Source organism: Capricornis sumatraensis, chromosome 5, assembly GCF_032405125.1.
Source record: "Capricornis sumatraensis isolate serow.1 chromosome 5, serow.2, whole genome shotgun sequence".
In the NCBI taxonomy this organism is placed as follows: domain Eukaryota; kingdom Metazoa; phylum Chordata; class Mammalia; order Artiodactyla; family Bovidae; genus Capricornis; species Capricornis sumatraensis.
Genome location: NC_091073.1, coordinates 10,695,542 through 10,718,222, shown reverse-complemented (window position 1 = coordinate 10,718,222; position 22,681 = coordinate 10,695,542). Strand labels below are relative to the sequence as shown.

Genomic DNA, 22,681 nt, shown 5'->3' with positions numbered 1-22,681 from the left:
ATGGAATCACAGATAAATAGCCTAGAGACAAGGATTGAGAAGATGCAAGAAAGGTTTAACAAGGACCTAGAAGAAATAAAAAAGAGTCAAAATATAATGAATAACGCAATAAATGAGATCAGAAACACTCTGGAGGCAACAAATAGCAGAATAACGGAGGCAGAAGATAGGATTAGTGAAATAGAAGATAGAATGGTAGAAATAAATGAATCAGAGAGGAAAAAAGAAAAACGAATTAAAAGAAACAAGGACAATCTCAGAGACCTCCAGGACAATATGAAACGCTCCAACATTCGAATTATAGGAGTCCCAGAAGAAGAAGACAGAAAGAAAGATCATGAGAAAATCCTTGAGGAGATAATAGTTGAAAACTTCCCTAAAATGGGGAAGGAAATAATCACCCAAGTCCAAGAAACACAGAGAGTTCCAAATAGGATAAACCCAAGGCGAAACACCCCAAGACACATATTAATTAAATTAACAAAGGTCAAACACAAAGAACAAATATTAAAAGCAGCAAGGGAAAAACAACAAATAACACACAAGGGGATTCCCATAAGGATAACAGCTGATCTTTCAATAGAAATTCTTCAGGCCAGGAGGGAATGGCAAGACATACTTAAAGTGATGAAAGACAATAACCTACAGCCCAGATTACTGTACCCAGCAAGGATCTCATTCAAATACGAAGGAGAAATCAAAAGCTTTACAGACAAGCAAAAGCTGAGAGAATTCAGCACCACCAAACCAGCTCTCCAACAAATTCTAAAGGATATTCTCTAGACAAGAAACCGAAAAGGGTGTATAAACCCGAACCCAAAACAATAAAGTAAATGGTAACGGGATCATACTTATCAATAATTACTTTAAACGTAAATGGGTTGAACGCCCCAACCAAAAGGCAAAGACTGGCTGAATGGATACAAAAACAAGACCCCTCTATATGCTGCTTACAAGAGACCCACCTCAAAACAAGGGACACATATAGACTGAAAATGAAGGGCTGGAATAAGATATACCACGCAAATAGAGACCAAAAGAAAGCAGGAGTAGCAATACTCATATCTGATAAAACAGACTTTAAAACAAAGGCTGTGAAAAGAGACAAAGAAGGCCACTACATAATGATCAAAGGATCAATCCAAGAAGAAGATATAACAATTATAAATATATATGCACCCAATATAGGAGCACCGCAATATGTAAGACAAATGCTAACAAGTATGAAAGGGGAAATCAACAATAACACAATAATAGTGGGAGACTTTAATACCCCACTCACACCTATGGACAGATCAACTAAACAGAAAATTAACAAAGAAACGCAAACTTTAAATGATATATTAGATCAATTAGACCTAATTGATATCTATAGGACATCTGACCCCAAAACAATGAATTTCACCTTTTTTTCAAGTGCTCATGGAACCTTCTCCAGGATAGATCACATCCTGGGCCATAAATCTAAACTTGATAAATTCAAAAAAATCGAAATCATTCCAAGCATCTTTTCTGACCATAATGCATTAAGATTAGATCTCAATTACAGGAGAAAAACTACTAAAAATTCCAACATATGGAGGTTGAACAACACACTTCTGAATAACCAACAAATCACAGAAGAAATCAAAAAAGAAATCAAAATATGCATAGAAACTAATGAAAATGAAAACACAACAACCCAAAACCTGTGGGACACTATAAAAGCAGTGCTAAGAGGAAAGTTCATAGCAATACAGGCATACCTCAAGAAACAAGAAAAAAGTCAAATAAATAACCTAACTCTACAACTAAAGCAACTAGAAAAGGAAGAATTGGAGAACCCCAGAGTTAGTAGAAGGAAAGAAATCTTAAAAATTAGGGCAGAAATAAATGCTAAAGAAACAAAAGAGACCATAGCAAAAATCAACAAGGCCAAAAGCTGGTTCTTTGAAAGGATAAATAAAATTGACAAACCACTAGCCAGACTCATCAAGAAGCAAAGAGAGAAAAATCAAATCAATAAAATTAGAAATGAAAATGGAGAGATCACAACAGACAACACAGAAATACAAAGGATCATAAGAGACTACTATCAGCAGTTGTATGCCAATAAAATGGACAATGTGGAAGAAATGGACAAATTCTTAGAAAAGTACAATTTTCCAAAACTGAACCAGGAAGAAATAGAAAATCTTAACAGACCCATCACCAGCATGGAAATTGAAACTGTAATCAGAAATCTTCCAGCAAACAAAAGCCCAGGTCCAGACAGCTTCACAGCTGAATTCTACCAAAAATTTAGAGAAGAGCTAACACCTATCCTACTCAAACTCTTCCAGAAAATTGCAGAGGAAGGTAAACTTCCAAACTCATTCTATGAGGCCACCATCACCCTAATACCAAAACCTGACAAAGATGTCACAAAAAAAGAAAACTACAGGCCAATATCACTGATGAACATAGATGCAAAAATCCTCAACAAAATTCTAGCAATCAGAATCCAACAACATATTAAAAAGATCATACACCATGACCAAGTGGGCTTTATCCCAGGGATGCAAGGATTCTTCAATATCCGCAAATCAATCAATGTAATTCACCACATTAACAAATTGAAAAATAAAAACCATATGATTATCTCAATAGATGCAGAGAAGGCCTGTGACAAAATTCAACATCCATTTATGATAAAAACTCTCCAGAAAGCAGGAATAGAAGGAACATACCTCAACATAATAAAAGCTATATATGACAAACCCACAGCAAACATTATCCTTAATGGTGAAAAATTGAAAGCATTTCCCCTAAAGTCAGGAACAAGACAAGGGTGTCCACTTTCACCGCTACTATTCAACATAGTTCTGGAAGTTTTGGCCACAGCAATCAGAACAGAAAAAGAAATAGACGGAATCCAAATTGGAAAAGAAGAAGTAAAACTCTCACTGTTTGCAGATGACATGATCCTCTACATGGAAAACCCTAAAGACTCCACCAGAAAATTACTAGAGCTCATCAATGAATATAGTAAAGTTGCAGGATATAAAATCAACACACAGAAATCCCTTGCATTCCTATACACTAATAATGAGAAAGTAGAAAAAGAAATTAAGGAAACAATTCCATTCACCATTGCAACAAAAAGAATAAAATACTTAGGAATATATCTACCCAAAGAAACTAAAGACCTATATATAGAAAACTATAAAACACTGATGAAAGAAATCAAAGAGGACACTAATAGATGGAGAAATATACCATGTTCATGGGTTGGAAGAATCAATATAGTGAAAATGAGTATACTACCCAAAGCAATTTACAAATTCAACGCAATCCCTATCAAGCTACCAGCCATATTTTTCACAGAACTAGAACAAATAATTTCAAGATTTGTATGGAAATACAAAAAACCTCGAATTGCCAAAGCAATCTTGAGAAAGAAGAATGGAACTGGAGGAATCAACTTGCCTGACTTCAGGCTCTACTACAAAGCCACAGTCATCAAAACAGTATGGTACTGGCACAAAGACAGACATATAGATCAATGGAACAAAATAGAAAGCCCAGAGATAAATCCACACACATATGGACACCTTATCTTTGACAAAGGAGGCAAGAATATACAATGGAGTAAAGACAATCTCTTTAACAAGTGGTGCTGGGAAAACTGGTCAACCACTTGTAAAAGAATGAAACTAGATCACTTTCTAACACCACACACAAAAATAAACTCAAAATGGATTAAAGATCTAAATGTAAGACCAGAAACTATAAAACTCCTAGAGGAGAATATAGGCAAAACACTCTCAGACATAAATCACAGCAGGATCCTCTATGATCCACCTCCCAGAATGTGGGAAATAAAAGCAAAAATAAACAAATGGGATCTAATTAAAATTAAAAGCTTCTGCACAACAAAGGAAAATATACGCAAGGTGAAAAGACAGCCTTTGGAATGGGAGAAAATAATAGCAAATGAAGCAACTGACAAACAACTAATCTCAAAAATATACAAGCAACTTATGCAGCTCAATTCCAGAAAAATAAACGACCAAATCAAAAAATGGGCCAAAGAACTAAATAGACATTTCTCCAAAGAAGACATACGGATGGCTAACAAACACATGAAAAGATGCTCAACATCACTCATTATCAGAGAAATGCAAATCAAAACCACAATGAGGTACCACTTCACACCAGTCAGAATGGCTGCGATCCAAAAATCTGCAAGCAATAAATGCTGGAGAGGGTGTGGAGAAAAGGGAACCCTCCTACACTGTTGGTGGGAATGCAAACTAGTACAGCCACTATGGAGAACAGTGTGGAGATTCCTTAAAAAATTGCAAATAGAACTACCTTATGACCCAGCAATCCCACTGCTGGGTATACACACTGAGGAAACCAGAATTGAAAGAGACACATGTACCCCAATGTTCATCGCAGCACTGTTTATAATAGCCAGGACATGGAAACAACCTAGATGTCCATCAGCAGATGAATGGATAAGAAAGCTTTGGTACATGTACACAATGGAGTATTACTCAGCCGTTAAAAAGAATTCATTCGAATCAGTTCTGATGAGATGGATGAAACTGGAGCCGATTATACAGAGTGAAGTAAGCCAGAAAGAAAAACACCAATACAGTATACTAACACATATATATGGAATTTAGAAAGATGGCAATGACGACCCTGTATGCAAGATAGGAAAAAAGACACAGCGGTGTATAATGGACTTTTGGACTCAGAGAGAGAGGGAGAGGGTGGGATGATTTGGGAGAATGGCATTCTATCATGTATACTATCATGTAAGAATTGAATCGCCAGTCTATGTCTGACGCAGGATACAGCATGCTTGGGGCTGGTGCATGGGGATGACCCACAGAGATGTTATGGGGAGGGAGGTGGGAGGGGGTTTCATGTTTGGGAACACATGTAAGAATTAAAGACTTTAAAATTAAATAAAAAAATTAATTAAAAAAAATAAATAAATAAAAATAAAAATTATAAAAAAAAAATAAAATAAAAAATAAAAACAGTAAAGCAAAAAGAGGGCAACGCCAAAGAATGTCCAAACTAGTGTACAACTGCTATGTACAACTCATGTCATATGCTAGTAAGGTTATGCTCAAAATCCTTTAGGCAAGCCTTGGCAGTACCTGAACCGAGAACTTCCAGATGTGTAGTAGCAGTAGTGTTAGCCCTGAGTCGTGTTCAAATCTTTGTGACCCCATGGACCACATGATACCAGGCTCCTCTGTCCATGGGACTCTTAAGGCAAGAATACTGGAGTGGGTTGCCATTCCCTTCTCCAGGGGATATTCCCGACCTAGGGATTGAGCCCAGGTCTCCTGCACTACAGGCAGATTCTTCACCATATGAGCTATAGGGAAGCCCAGGCATACAAACAGTTTAAAAAAGGAAGATGAACAAGAGATCACATTGTCAAAATTCGTTGGATCATAGCAAAAGCAAGAGAATTCCGGAAAAACATCTACTCCTGCTTCGTTGACTACACTAAATCTTTCAACTGTGTAGATCACAAGAAACTGTGGAAAATCTTAAAGAGAAGGGAATACCAGACCACCTTAGAGGTTTCCTGAGAAACCTCTATGAGTGTCAAGAAACAACAGAACTGCACATGGAACAGTGGACTGGTTCAAAATTGGGAAAGGAGTAAGACAAGGCTACCTATTGTCACCCTGCGTATTCAACTTTCATGCAGAGTACATCATGTGAAATGCCAGGCTGCCAGAGAAATATCAAAAACCTCAGATATGCCGATGACACCATCCTAATGGCAGAAAGTGAAGAGGAACCAAAGAGGCTCTTGATGAGGGTGAAAAAAAGAGTGAAAAAGCCAGCTTAAAACTCAACATTTAAAAACCTAAGACCATAGCAACTCGTCCCATCACTTCATGGCAAGAAGAAGGGGAAAGAGTGGAAGCAATGACAGATTTTATTTTCTTGGGCTCCAAAATCACTGTGGACAGTGACTGCAGCCATGAAATTAAAGACCCTTGCTCCTTAGAAGGAAAGCTATGACAAATCTAGACAGCATATTCAAAAACAAAGACATCACTTTGCTGACAAAAGTCTGTAGAGTGAAAACTATGGTTTTTCCAGTTGTCATGTAAGGATGTGAGAGTTGGACCATAAAGAAGACTGGGCACTGAAGGAGGATGCTTTTGAACTGTGGTGTTGGAGAAAACTCTTGAGAGTTCCTTGGATGGCAAAGAGATCAAACCAGTCAATCCTAAAGGAAATCAACCCTGAATATTTATTGGAAGGACTGATCCTGAAGCTGAAGCTCCAATACTTTGGCCACCTGATACAAAGAGTCAACTCATCAGAAAAGATCCTGATGCTAGGGAAGACTGAAGGCAAAAGGAGAAGAGGGAGGCAGAGGATGAAATGGTTAGCTAGCATCATGGACTCAATGGACATGAAGCTGAGCAAACTTTGGGAGACAGTGAAGCACAGGGAAGCCTGGAGTGCTGCAGTCCATGGGGTCACAAAGAGTTGGACATGAGTTAGCAACTGAACAAAAACAACACAAAGCAATGAACAAGACTGTAAAATAGTAGCACTAAAGAAAAGGTTACAACAGATGTGACAAAAAGGGAAAAAAATGGGGAAATGGTGGATTTAAATCCAAATGGCAGATAGTTTAAATGTAACTGGTCTAAATATTCTAACTGAGAGGCAGGGATTGTTAACAGTTAATAGTTCAGCAGAATAGCAGAACAAGAGGTTCATTTCCACTGCACAAAAACTGATTTGACAATCACTCAGGGATGAAAATACTTTTCTAAGAACTAGTGATTACAGCAGAAAGGCTCCAGCATTCCCATGGACAACAAAGCCCAAGATCAGACCTACTGAAAATTTTAAGAGAAACAGTTTTACTTTGACCACGTCACCACTTCCCCAGGTCATCAAAACTCAGCTCCAGGAGAGATCTCTCTAACTCACAACTTCTCCCTCAGGGGAAAGAACATGAAAAGTGAAAGTCTGATGGTCTCAGCCTTTGTGTCATTCCCCACAAGGACTGCTTCTGGATGAGAAGAAAAGGGGTGGAAACCCACGGCACCTGGCATGTATGCCCCCAAAGACAGCACACAGATGTAAGCAGCCAGTACGGAATCCACCAACTAGTTTAACGCTACAAAATTTGGTAAAGGCACACAACCCTGAGACTGTCCCTTCAGGAGAGAAGAGAGATGGAGCTTGCACTCCCTAGCTCAGAATCTACATGCTACACTGGAGAAAAGAAAAAGGTGACTCTCGAGCACTTGGCATGACTCAGCATGCCAGACAAGGAGCAAAGTCCAAGACATCCCCTTCAGGAAGGAAGGAGAGAAACAGAAAATTCACAAAAAGTCTTGACATTTCACGCAGTGCTGTCTAGAAAAGGACTGGTTCGCACTTACCTGATATGACTCTCAGAACCTAATAGGACTCAGTGAGACTGAGAGAAGAAACAATTCGAAACATCCTCCACACCCCCAAGGAAAAAGCAAGAGCTGAGAAAAAAGGCTTGAGAGACACCTAGAAGCTCTAGTCTGGTAAAGGCCATTATCCCTGGAAGCCAGAATGCAAAGATTGAAGAGGAAACTTTCCTTTAAATGCCCAGGCACCAACGCAAGGCTACCAGGATCACAAGAATCAAGAAAACATGACACCATAGAAGAATGAAAAAAAGGTCAAATAACCAGCTGCAAAGATATAAAAATCTATGGATTGCCTAAAAAGAATTCAAAATGATCTTAAAGAAACTCAGTAAGCTACACTGAGAGACAAACATCAAAAAAAAACAATGTGTATACATATAGATAAATACAAAACTCAAGAAGCGGAACAAAGAAACACAAACCATAAAAAAGAATTTAACAGAAATTCTAGCAAGAAGAATATAGTGACTGAACTTAAAAATTCAATAGAGAGAGTTTCAAAGGCAGACTCAAAAAAAAAAAAGAATCAGTGAATTAAAGGCAGATCATTTGAAATTACCCAGTCACAGAAACAAAAAGAAGAAAAGAGTAAAGAAATCCAATGAAACTCACTTGACATCATCATTAAATCAGTACATGCACTAGGGAGTTCCCTCAAGAAGAGGAAGTACCAGTAAGCTTATTTCAAAAAATAATGCCAAAGAAATCTGCAGAGGGAATGGACATTCAGATTTATAAACCTCAGATAAAAACAAATATGTTGTCCTAAAGAAAACTATACCAAGAAACAATGTTATTAACATTAACAAGAAAGAAGCTAGAGAAAAGAAATTCATCAAATAAAAGGGACATTTTCCTCCTCAAATAATACTATCAGAGGATATCCTGGCACAAACCTTTTAGGTCAGGAGAGTATATGGTGATACAGTCAAACTGCGGAAACAAGGCTATGAACCGAAAATATCGACTGTTCTGTTGCTGTTCAGTCGCTAGGTCGTGGCCCTTTCTTTGCAACCCTATGTACTTCACCAACTGCCAGAGTTTGCTCAACACCATGTTCATTGAGTCCATGATGCTGTCTACACATCTCATCTGCTGCTGCCCCTTTATCCTTCTGCCCTCTATCTTTCCCAGTATGAGGGTCTTTTCCAATGGGTCGGCTCTTGTATCAGGTTACCAAAGTAATGGAGCTTCACATCAGTCTTTTCAACGAATATTTAGGGTTGATTTCCTTTAGGATTTACTGGCTTGACATACTTTCAGTCCAAGGGACTCTCAGAATTCCTCTCTGGTATCACAACTTGAAAGTACCAATTCTCTGGCCCTCAGCTTTCTTTATGGTCTAACTTTAATGTCCATACATGACTACTGGAAAATAAATAGCTTTGACTATGTGGAACTTCATTAGCAAAGTGATGTCTCTGCTTTTTAATACACTGTCTAGGTTTGTCATAGCATTTCTTCTAAGGAGCAAGGGTCTTTTAATATCATGGCTGCAGTCACCATCAGCAGTGATTTTGGAGCCCAAGAAAATAAAATCTGTCACCGTTTCAATTTCTTCCCCATCTATTTGCCATGAAGTAATGGGACAGGATGCCATGACTTTAGTTTTTTGAATGCTGAGTTTTAAGCCAGCTTTTTCACTCTCCTTTTTCATTTTCATCAAAAAGCTCTTCAGCTCCTCTTTACTTTCTACCATTAGAGTGGAACTATCTGCACATCTGAGGCTGTTGAAATTTCTGCAAGCAATCTTTATTCTAGCTTGTGATTCATTCAGCCCAGCATTTTGCATGATGTACTCTGCATAGACGTTAAATAAGCAGGGTGACAATATATAGCCTTGTCTTACTCCTTCCCTCCTTCCCGCTCCCCACGTCTGAGGTCAGAGGCGGAAGCTGAGACAAGCTACCCCACAGCAAAGGAGCGCCAGCTGTGCAGGCGCAGGAGGGCCGAGAGGAGCTACTCAACGTTCAAGGTCAGGAGGGGCAAGTCATCCAAGGCAAGCAGCAGCAGCTGCACTTTTCTGGAGCAGCCGTGAAGAAATACCCCACGTCCAAGAGAAACCCAAGTAAGACAGTAGCTGCTAAGAAAGGGCATCAGAGGGCAGACACACTGAAACCACAATCATAGAAAACTAGCCAATCTGATCACATGGACCACAGCCTTGTCTAACTCAGTGAAACTAAGCCATGCCATGTGGGGCCACCCAAGATGGACGAGTCATGGTGGAGAGGTCTGACAGAATGTGGTCCAATGGGGAAGGGAATGCAAACCACTTCAGTATTCTTGCCTTGAGAACCCCATGAACAGTATGAAAAGGCAAAATGATAGGATACTGAAAGAGGAACTCACCAGGTCAGTAAGTGCCCAATAAGCTACTGAAGATCAGTGGAGAAATAACTACAGAAAGAATGAAGGGATGGAGCCAAAGCAAAAACAATACACAGTTGTGGATGTGACTGGTGACAGAAGCAAGGTCCAGTGCTGTAAAGAGCAATACTGCATAGGAACCTGGAATGTCAGGTCCATGAATCTAAGGCAAATTGGAAGTGGTCGAACAAGAGATGGCAAGGGTGAACGTTGACATTCTAGGAATCAGCGAACTAAAATGGAATGGAATGGGTGAATTTAACTCAGTTGACCATTATATCTACTACTGTGGGCAGGAATCCCTTAGAAGAAATGGAGTAGCCATCATGGTCAGCAAGAGTCCAAAATGTAGTACTTGGATGCAATCTCAAAAATGACAGAATGATCTCTGTCTCCAAGGCAAACCACTTAATATCACAGTGATCCAAGCCTATGCCCCTACTAGTAACGCTGAGAAGCTGAAGCTGAACAGTTCTATGAAGACCTACAAGACCTTGTAGAACTAACATCCAAAAATGATGTCCTTTTCATTATAGGGGGCTGGAATGCAAAAGTAGGAAGTAAAGAAACACCTGGACTAACAGGCAAATTCGGCCTTGGAATACAGAATGAAGCAGGGCAAAGGCTAATAGAGTTTTGCCAAGAGAATGCACTCGTCATAGCAAACACCCTCTTCCAACAACCCAAGAGAAGACTCTACGCATGGACATCACCAGATACTCTACATCGAAATCAGACTGATATTCTTTGCAGCCAAAGATGAAGAAGCTTTATACAGTCAGCAAAAACAAGACCAGGAGCTGACTGTGGCTCCGATCATGAACTCCTTACTGCCAAATTCAGACTTAAATTGAAGAAAGTAGAGAAAACTACTAGACCATGAATAATCAAAGTATGACTATATAATCAAATCCCTTATGATTATACAATGAAAGTGAGAAACAGATTTAAGGGACTAGATGTGATAGAGTGCCTGATGTACTATGGATGGAGATTCGTGACATTGTACAGGAGAAAGGGATCAAGGCCATCCCCATGGAAAAGAAATGCAAAAAAGCAAAATGGCTGTCTGAGGAGGGCTTACAAATAGCTGTGAAAAGAGAAGCAAAAAGCCAAGGAGAAAAGGAAAGATATTCCCATTTGAATGCAGAGTTCCAAAGAATAGCAAGGAGAGATAAAAAAGCCTTCCTCAAAGATCAATGCAAAGAAATAGAGGAAAAGAACAGAATGGGAAAGACTAGAGATCCCTTCAAGAAAATTAGAGATACCAAGGGAACATTTCATGCAAAGATGGGCTCAATAAAGGACAGAAATGGTATGGACCTAACAGAAGCAGAAGATATTAAGAGGAGGTGGCAAGAATACACAGAAGAACTGTACAAAAAAGATCTTCATGACCCAGATAATCACAATGATGTGATCACTCACCTAGAGCCAGACATCCTGGAATGTGAAGTCAATTGGGCCTTAGAAAGCATCACTATGAACAAAGCTAGTGGAGGTGATGGAATCCCAGTTGAACTATTTCAAATCCTGAAAGATGATGCTATGAAAGTGCTACACTCAATATGCCAGCAAATTTGGAAAACTCAGCAGTGGCCACAGGACTGGAAAGGCAATGCCAAAGAATGCTCAAACTACTGCACAATTGCACTCATCTCACATGCTAATAAAGTAATGCTCAAAATTCTCCAAGCCAGGCTTCCAGATGTTCAAGCCAGTTTTAGAAAAGGCAGAGGAACCAGAGATCTCCTAAAGGAGATCAGTCCTGGGAGTTCACTGGAAGATATGGTCTGAAGCTGAAACTCCAATACTTTGCCCACCTCATGAGAAGGGTTGACTCATTGGAAAAGACCTTGATGCTGGGAGGGATTAGGGGAAGGAAGAGAAGGGGACGACAGAGGATAAGATGGCTGGATGGCATCACTGACTCGATGGACATGAGTTTGGGTAAACTCCAGGAGTTGGTGATGGACAGGGAAGCCTGGCATGCTGCAATTCACGGGGTCACAAAGAGTCGGACATGACTGAGCAAATGAACTGAACTACTCCTTCCCTAATTTTGAACCAGTTTGCGGTTCCATGTGCAGTTCTAACTGTTGTTTCTTGACCCTCATATAGGTTTCTCAGGAGACAAGTAAGGTGGTCTTGTATTCCCATTGCTTTAACCATTTTCCACAGCTTGCTGTGATTCACACAGTCAAAGGCTTTAACACAGTCAATGAAGCAGAAGCAGATGCAGGAATTCCCTTGCTTTCTCTATGATCCAACAAATGTTGGCAATTTGATCTGCTGTTCCTCTTTCCTTAACCCAGTTTGTACATCTGGAAGTTTCTGTTTCATGTACTGCTGAAGCCTAGCTTGAAGGATTTTGAGGACAACTTTACTAGCATGTGAAATGAGTGTAACTGTTGGTAGTCTGAACCCTCTTTTGCATTGTCTTTCTTTGGGACTGAAATGAAAACTGACCTTTTCCAGTCCTGTGGCCTCTGTTGAGTTTTACAAATTTGCTTGTATACTGAGTATAGCACTTTCACAGCATCCTCTTTTAGGATTAGAAATAGTTCGGCCAGAATTCCATCACCTCCACTAGCTTTGCTGTAGTAATGCTTCCTAAGACCTACTTTATTTCATACTTCAGGATGTCTGGCTTTAAGTGAGTGATGGTTATCTGGGTCATTAAGACCATTTTTGTATAGTTCTGTGTATTCTTGCTACCTCTTTTTTTTTTTTTTAAACAGGTGAAATTAGTTTATTTTAGGAATACATTTAATCCAGTATATCAACATACATCATAACATGAAATCAATGAAAATTATTGATATAATTTGCATCTTTATTTTTACAGTAAATCTCTGAAATTCTATATTTTATACATAAAAACATCTCAATTTCAACTAGATGTTTTTTCTCTTTGTAAAAAATTTATTTTTAACTGGAGGATAATTGCTTTACAATATTGTATTGATTTCCACCAGAGATCAAGATGAATCAGCCATAGGTATACGTATGTCCACTCCCTTTTGAACCTCCTTCCTTCATCCCACCCCATCCCACCTCTCTAGGTTGTCACCAAGTCCCAGTTTCAGTTCCCTGAATCATAAGGCAAATTCCCACTGGCTGTCTATTTCACATATGGTAGTGTATACATCTCCATGCTACTCTGTCCATTTGTCCCATTCTCTCCTTCCCTCATCCCTGACCCCCGTTGTCCATGTTTGTTCTCTATATATGCATCACCATTGCTGCCCTGCAACTAGGTTCATCAGCAATATCTTTCTAGATTCCATATATATGCAGTAATACATGATACTTGTTTTTCTTTCTGACTTAGTTCACTGTATAATAGGCTCTAGGTTCATCCACCTCATCAGCACTGACTCAAATGCATTCCTTTTTAAGACTGAGTAATAGTTGCTTATATATATGTACCACAGCTTCTTTATCTGTTCACCTGCTGATGGACATTTAGAATGTGTCCATGTGCTAGCTATTGTAAACAGTGCTGCAATGAACATTGGGGTACATGTGTCGTTTTCAATTTGGTTTTCTCAGGGTATATGCCCAGTACTGGGATTCTCGGGTCATATGGTAGTTTTTATTCCTAGCTTTTTAAGGAATCTCCATACTGTTTTCCGCAGTGGTTGTATCAATTACATTTCCACCAACAATGCCACCTCTGCTTAATCTCTTCTGCTTCTGTTAGGTACTTACCATTCCTGTCCCTTATTACGTCCATTCTTGGATGAAATGTTCCCTTGATATCTCCAATCTTCTTGAAGAGATTGTTAGTCTTTCCCATTCTATTCTCTGCATTGTTCATGTAAGAAGGTCTTATTTCTCTTTGCTATTCTCTGGAACTGTGTATTCAGTTGGGTGCACCTCTCCCTTAACTTTGCCTTTCGCTTCTCTTCTTTCCTCAGCTATTTGTAAAGCCTCCTCAGACAACCACTTTACCTTCTTGCATTTTTTTTTCTTTGGGATGGTTTTGATCATTGCCTCCTGTACAATATTACAAACTTCTGTCCATAGTTCTTCAGGCACTTTGTCTACCAGATCTAATCTCTTGAATCTATTCAACTCCACTGTCTAATCATAAGGGATATGACTTAGGTCATACCTGAATGGCCTAGTGGATTTCCCTATTTTCTTTAATTTAAGCCTGAATTTTGCAATAAGGAGCTCATGATCTGTCATGGCGAAGGAGCATGCGTAACTCAACGAAGCCACGAGCCAAACCACGCAGAGCTGCCCAAGAAGACAGTTCACAGTGAAGAGTTCTGACAAAATGTGTTCCTCTGGAGGAGAAAATTGCAAACCACTCCAGGGTTCTTGCTGTGAGAACCCCATGAACAGTATGGAAAGGCAAAAAGATATGACAGGTGAATCGCCCATTAGGGAGTAGCCCCCTAATGCGCTACCTGAGAAGAGTTGGGGGCAATTACTAATAGCTCCAGAAATAATGAAGTGGCTGGACAAAAGCAGAAATTATACTCACCTGTGGATGTGCCTAGTGGTGAAAGCAAAGTCCAATGCTGTATAATACTGCATAGGAACCTGGAACATTAGGTCCATGAATCAAGATAAACTGGACACGGTCAAACAGGAGATAGCAAATGTGAACACTGACATCTAAGGAATCAGTGAACTAAAATGGACATGAATGGGTGAATTTAATTCAGATTTCTGTTGTATCTACTTCTACAGGCAAGAATTTTTTAGAAGAAATGGAGTAGCCTCACTGTCAACAAAAGAATTCAAAATGCAGTAACTTGGGTGCAATCTCAAATATGACAGAATGATCTTGATTCATTTCCAAGGCAAACCATTCAACATAACAGTAATCCAAGTCTGTGCCCCAACCACTAATGCTAAAGAAGTTGAAGTTGAACAGTTCTATGAAGACTTACAAGACCTTCCAGAGGTAACACCAGAAAAAGATGCCCTTTTCATCATAAGGGATTGGAATGCAAAAGTAAGAAGTCAAGAGATACTTAAAAGTAACAGGTAAGTTTGGCCTTGGATTACAAAATGAAGCAGGGTAAGGCTAACAGAGTTTTGTCAAGAGAACACACTGGTCATAGCAAACAAACTTTTCCAACCACACAAGAGATGACTCTACATGTGGACATCACCAAATGGTCAGCACCAAAATCAGATTGATTCTACTGCAGCCAAAGATGAAGAAGCTGTGTGTATACATATATATATACATATACATATGTGTGTATATATATGTATATGTATATATATATATATTTGTAAAAGTGTATATATATACATATATATATACACTTACATATACATATACATATGTGTATATATATATATATGTATCTGTAAAAGTGTATATATCTGTAAAACTATATTTTAAATGAAGGAAACATAAAGAATTTCCTAGACAAATAAACCTGAAAGCGTTTAACAGCACTAGAAGTCCGAGCTATATATACAAGCTTATATCTGCAAAACCATATATCTATAAAAGTATATAATATAAAGGAGACATGTAGAATTTTCTTGATGAACAAAGTTTAATGAAAGAGTTTAATACCACTAGAAGTCTGAGTATCTCATTGCTCTGCCCTGGTGAGTGCACTGCCTTATAAGAAGTGATAGAGAGTCCAACAAGCAAATTGAAAGAGCATTTTAAAGCAACATAAAAAAGTATAAACCTCACAGCATATACAGAATAATTTAATACTATACAGATGACACATATATCACATTTAAAACCAGTACAAAAGTTAGAGAAAAAAGTATAATAATAAAGAGAAAAAAGTATAATAATAGAGAGAAAAAAGTATAAAAAACATTAGTATAAAAATCTGTACTTACATGCACAATATAAAAGATGCAAATTGTGACATCAGTAACATACCAGGTCAAGGATGAGTATAAATACAGACTTTTGTATGCAATTGAAGTTATCAGCTTAAAATAGACTATTATAACTAAAATATTTATATATAAGCTTGATGGTAACCACAGAGAAAATATCTTTAAAAAAAAGAAAGGAATCAAAGTGTATCAATGCAAAAAAAAAAAAGCATCAAATAACAAAGAAAGACAGCAACATTGGAAGAAAGGAACAAAATAACTACAAAATATACAGAAAATAATTAACAAAATGACAATTGTAGGCCCTAACCTATCAATAATAATCATAAACATAAACTGATTAAACTCTCTACCATAGCTTAATGGATAAAACAAGATGATCCAACTACATACTGTCTACAGAGGTTAACTTTAGAGTTAACTACACTTCACTGAGAGGCTGAAAGTGAAACATGGAAAATGATATCCTGATTTAAATGCACTGGGTGTTTCAGTTCAGTTCAGTTCAGTTGCTTAGTCATGTCCGACTCTTTGCGACTCCATGAATCACACCACACCAGGCCTCCCTGTCCATCACCAACTCCCGGAGTTCACTCAAACTTATCTCATCCTCTGTCGTCCCCTTCTCCTCCTGCCCCCAATCCCTCACAGCATCAGAGTCTTTTCCAATGAGCTGACTCTTCGCATGAGGTGGCCAAAGTACTGGAGTTTCAGCTTTAGCATCATTCCTTCCAAAGAACACCCAGGACTGATTTCCTTTAGAATGGACTGGTTGGATGTCCTTGCAGTCTAAGGGACTCTCAAGAGTCTTCTCCAACACCATAGTTCAAAAGCGTCAATTCTTCGGTGCTCAGCTTTCTTCATAGTCCAACTCTCACATCCATACATGACTACTGGAAAAACCATAGCCTTGACTAGATGGACCTTTGTTGGCAAAGTAATGTCTCTGCTTTTGATATGCTGTCTAGGTTGGTCATAACTTTCCTTCCAAGGAGTAAGTGTCTTTTAATTTCATGGCTGCAATCACCATCTGCAGTGATTTTGGAGCCCAGAAAAATAAAGTCTGATACTGTTTCCACTGTTTCCCCATCTATTTGCCATGAAGTGATGGGACCGGATGCCATGATCTTTGTTTTCTGAATGTTGAGCTTTAAGCCAACTTTTTCACTCTCCTCTTTCACTTTCATCAAGAGGCTTTTGAGTTCCTCTTCACTTTCTGCCATAAGGGTGGTGTCATCTGCATATCTGAGGTTACTGATATTTCTCCCGGCAATCTTGATTCCAGCTTGTGCTTCTTCCAGCCCAGCATTTCTCATGTTCTCACTGGGTGTATATAAACACCCAATGCATTTAAATAAGTGTATAAAGCAATTACTGACAGATCTGAAAGCAAGAATAGACATCAATAAAATAATAATAGACTTCAATACTCCAATTTGAATAACCAACAGAATATTCAGAGAGCAAATCACTAAAGAACCATCAGGCTTGAACAATACAACAGATCACGTGAACTTAACAGATACACAGAATGTTCCAAATGAACTTAAGATACACAGAATGCTCCAGAGAATGTTCCAATGTCAGCAGAAGAATATGTATTCTTCTCAAGAGCATACAAACATTCTACAAGATGGATTGCAAAGCATGTCATTATGAATATGGAAAATACTAAACTCAAACGAAGTATTATCTTTCAACCACAATGAAATGAACCTAGAAATCAATAACAGAAGGAAAATGAAACAATTTACAAATATGTGGAATTTAACACATCCTGGAACCACTGGGTCAAAGAAGGCAAATAAGAAAATATCATGAAACAAATGTAAACAAAACACAAAATACTAAAATTTATAAGATGCAGAAAAAGCAATATTACAAGGTACATTAACAACAATAAAAGCCTACATTAGAAAAAAAAGAAAAATATCAAATAAACAACCTAACTTTATATCTGAACAAACCAGAAAAAGAAAGACAAATGAAACTCAAAGTTAGAATAAATAAATGAATAAATAAACAATACTAGGGAAGAAATAAACTATAAAAGAGAAAAACAATAGAACAATGAGGAAACCAAGAGCTGTTTTTTAAAAAATAATCTAAAAAGACAAATAATTATCAAGACTAACAACAACAAAAAAGAGAACACTTGAATAAATAAAATCAGAAATGTAAGGGGATATATTACAACTGATACCACAGAAAGATAAAAGGTGATAAAGGACTATTATGAAAAACTATATGCCAATAAACTGACTAAGTTAGAATATATAGCAAATTCCTATAAACATACAAAATACAGAGACTGAATTAAAAATTTTAAAAAACAAAAAAGACAAACAGATCAATAACAAGAAGACTGAACCAGTTATCAAAAACCAACTAGCTAAAGAACTCCAGGACCAGATGTCTGATACATGAATTATACCAAATATTTAAAGAATTAATATCAAAACTGCTTAAATTTCATACAAAAAATGGAAGAGTGAACACTTCCAAACACGTTTTGTGAGGCCAGTACCACTCTGATACCAAAACCAAAGACACCAAAATTTAACAAAAAATTATAATATTCCTGATTAACACAGATATAAGAATCCTCAACTAAACACTAGAAAATCAAATTCAACAACATATTAAAAGGATCATATACCATGACCAAGTGAGATATATCCCTGTGATGCAAGGATCTTTCAACATACACAAATCAGGCATTAACAGAATGAAAAATAGAAATCATGTATTATCACAATAGATGTAGAAAAGCATGATTTCACATCCATTCATAAAGAAATTTCTTAGTAAAGTAGGACTATTAGGAACTTACTTAAACACAACACTGTAATTAAGTTCATATACAAAAATTCCACAGTTAGCATCGTATTCAAAAGTGAAAAACTGAGTTTTTTGTCTAAGGGCAGGACAAAGAAAGGATACCCAGCTTGCCACTTTAACTTCAGAGTACTGAAATTCCTAAGGAGAACAATTAGAAAAGAAAAACAAATAAGAGGCATCTAAATCTGACAGGAAGAAGTAAAATCTTCTCTGTTTGCAGATGACATGTTCATATATGCAAGAAACTCTAAGGACTCCACAAAAGAATCTTAGAATTAGCAAATTCAGTAAAAGCTGCATGATATAAAATCAACAGAAGAAAAGCTGCATTTCTATACATAAGCAAGAAACTATCTAAAAAGGAAATCAAGAAAATAATAACATTTACATGAATACCAAGAAAAAAATAATATACTTATAAATAATACAAAGTACAAAGATGAGAGACTTGTACATCAAAAACTATAAAACACTGATGAGAGAAATTTTTTTTCAATAAATAAATTGAAAGACACCCTACCTTAAGATGGAAGAATATTGTAAAAATGTCCAGAATATCTAAAGGGATATAGACATTCAATGCAATGTTTCCAAATCCCAAAGGCATTCCCCCCCACCACCAAAAATAAATTCATCGGGAACTACAAAATACACCAAAGAGTCAAAGCAATTTTGAGTAAGATAAATAAAGCTGAAAGCATCATATGTTCTGATTTCAAATTACTTTACAAAGCTATATTGACCAAAACAATATGATACTGGCATAAAAACAGACATACTGATCAATGAAACAGAATAGAGTATTCAGAAATAAACCCACATATATTGTCAACTGATCTTATACAGAGAGCCAGAGTCAAGAATGTACAATGTTATAAGAATAGTCTCTTCAATAAATGGTGCTGGGCAAATAATTTTTCCAGATGAAGAACAAAAGTAGATCTTTATCTTACACCTTTCACAAAAATAAATTCAAATATACTAAAGATTTAAATGTAAGGCATGAAACTAAAATATCTAAGAAAATACTGAGAAAAAAAGTTTGATATTGGCCTTAGCAATGACAACCACGAGCCCAGCGGCTGCAACAGCACTCATCTCACACACTAGTAAAGTAATGCTCAAAATTCTCCAAGCCAGGCTTCAGCAATATGTGAACTGTGAACTTCCAGCTGTTCAAGCTGGTTTTAGAAAAGGCAGAAGAACCAGAGATCAAATTGCCAACATTCACTGGATCATTGAAAAAGCAAGAGAGTTCCAGAAAAACATCTATTTCTGCTTTCTTGACTATGACTTGTGTGAATCACAGTAAACTGTGGAAAATTCTGAAAGAGATGGGAATACCAGACCACCTGACCTGCCTCTTGAGAAACCTGTGCGCAGGTCAGGAAGCAACAGTTAGAACTGGAGGTGGAACAACAGACTGGTTCCAAATAGGAAAGGGAGTACATCAAGGCTGTATATTGTCACCCTGCTTATTTAACTTCTATGCAGAGTACATCATGAGAAATGCTGGGCTGGAAGAAACACAAGCTGGAATCAAGATTGCCGGGAGAAATATCAGTAACCTCAGATATGCAGATGACACCACCCTTGTGGCAGAAAGTGAAGAGGAACTCAAAAGCCTCTTGATGAAAGTGAAAGAGGAGAGTGAAAATGTTGGCTTAAAGCTCAACATTCAGAAAACAAAGATCATGGCATCCAGTCCCATCACTTCATGGCAAATAGATGGGGAAACAGTGGAAACAGTATCAGACTTTATTTTTGGGGGCTCCAAAATCACTGCAGATGGTGATTGCAGCCATGAAATTAAAAGACACTTACTCCTTGGAAGGAAAGTTATGACCAACTTAGACAGCATATTCAAAAGCAGAGACATTACTTTGCCAACAAAGGTCCATCTAGTCAAGGCTATGGTTTTTCCAGTAGTCATGTATGGATGTGAGAGTTGGACTATGAAGAAAGCTGAGCACCGAAGAATTGACGCTTTTGAACTGTGGTGTTGGAGAAGACTCTTGAGAGTCCCTTAGACTGCAAGGACATCCAACCAGTCCATTCTAAAGGAGATCAGTCCTGGGTGTTCTTTGGAAGGAATGAAGCTAAAGCTGAAACTCCAGTACTCTGGCCACCTCATGCGAAGAGTCGGCTCATTGGAAAAGACTCTGATGCTGTGAGGGATTGGGGGCAGGAGGAGAAGGGGATGACAGAGGATGAGATAAGTTTGAGTGAACTCCGGGAGTTGGTGATGGACAGGGAGGCCTGGTGTGCTGCAGTTCATGGGGTCTCAAAGAGTTGGACACGAGTGAGTGAGTGAACTGAAATGAACTGAACTGAAGCTGTCTTTTAGGAGGCTAAGTTACTTAGTTGCTCAATTGTGTCTGACTCTTTGCAACCCCATGGACTGTAGCTTGCAAGGCTCCTCTGACCGTGGAATTTTCCAGGCAAGAATACTGGAGTGGGTGGCCATTTCCTTCTCCAGGGGATTTTCCTGACCCAGGGACTGAATCTAGGTCTCTTGCATTGCAGGTAGATTCTTTACCATCTGAGCCACCAGAGAAGCCCTTCAGGGGGCTTAGTGAGTACTAATTTAAGAAATCATTCTCCTGTCAATTTCAATGGGTAAACATTATAAATATAGACCTATGAAATATGCATTACCTATGATTTTCATAGGAAACTGTCACAATTATCATAATATAAATTATTTTATATCCAAAATATTTTAAAATATTATTTTAAATAAAGTGTTCAGGGTCATTGTGATTCCCAGGTGGCACTAGTGGTAAAGAATCCGCCTGCAATGTACTGAGACCTTGGTTCAATCCTGGGGTTGGGAAGGTCTCCTAGAGAAGGGAATGGGTACCCACTCCAGTATTCTTGCCTGGAGAATTCCATGGACAGTGGGGCCTGGCAGGCTACAGTCCATAGGGTTGCAAAGAGAGGAACATGACTGAGAGGAACACTTTCAGTTTCAGGATCATTGAAGAGTAGTTTGAAGTAGGAAAATCTGCCATAAATTTACTGAGCATAAATAATATGTTAAGTATAACATAAAAGAGAAACTAAACTGCTGCTGGGAATTACAGTGTAATTTTCATCCTAAGCATAGATACAATATGCTGGGTACAGAGCAATATGAAAACAGTTAACAAACAGAATAGATCAAATTTATTATTTAGGATGAATAATAGTGACATGGAGATAATTCTATCTGATTATTAGTTATAAATTAATTTGCAATAGCAAATAAGACCATATAAATGGAAAATCCAATTTCCTAATATAATCAGTTAAAAATGCTAAATTTCAAAGCATTTCTTAAAAACATTAATTCTACTAAATTCTTATTTATTATTTGATGTTATTTAATGAAGTTTTATTTTTATTGTTGAATTCCCTAAGAGTGTGTTTTGAGGGTAGTGGTGATGTGTTTTATAAATAGCTAAGATGCTTACTTACACACTGAACATGTTCTCTTTTTTCTCACCTCATATAACATACCTTAGATAGTCTTTTGGAAGATTCACAACTATGGTCTGCACATGGCTTGGGTCCTTTTTCAGTGTCTAGAGATGAAACTGAGAAAATAAATTATATTTTATTATGGTTCTAAAGTACTATATTACAATATTTATATTGGCTTTTGAAATATAAAACAGGCCATGTATCTAATATTTCTATTCCACTAAAAACTAAAGCAATTTTCCAAATGTTGAATCACTCTTTTTAACTAAAAATCTAAGGTAATAATGTGTTTTATGTAAGTCAGGAAAACCTCAGCATTGCAGTAAACTTAAGAATTAATCAACTAATTTGATAGTATTTGGCAATACATTTCATACAATTTTTGACAATGAAATTATTTTATCTTTTGTACCATATAATATATACATGTATTTATTTTACCTTTTGTACCATATATGTGGATATATGTATGTATAAATGTATTTATTCATTCAATAGTCTACTAATTCTACCCTTGTAATATTGTGTATATCATCTGACTGACTCAATTCTTAATATCCACAAAGAGATATATCATTATAATACTAGAAAATGAAAGAAGCTGAACTACAGTAGTAGCTATGGTAACTAAAATGAATATGTTCATAAATGAGTGCATTCGTGTACCTATTTATTCATTATGTAGTTATCAAGAGTCTATCACTTACTAAGAGTTAGTCTAGGAGCCTCAA

The 22,681-nt window shown here is 37.5% G+C and overlaps 1 protein-coding gene across 1 annotated transcript in view; it reads right to left on the bottom strand.

Moving 5' to 3' along the window:
• The window catches only part of ZPBP (zona pellucida binding protein), a 135,065-nt gene that overhangs the window by 52,115 nt on the left and 60,269 nt on the right, over window positions 1–22,681 (bottom strand). The window contains exon 6 of the mRNA XM_068973374.1: window positions 21,987–22,063. Coding sequence (XP_068829475.1) covers window positions 21,987–22,063 — 77 coding nt within the window. The remainder of the gene's footprint in view (window positions 1–21,986; window positions 22,064–22,681) is intronic.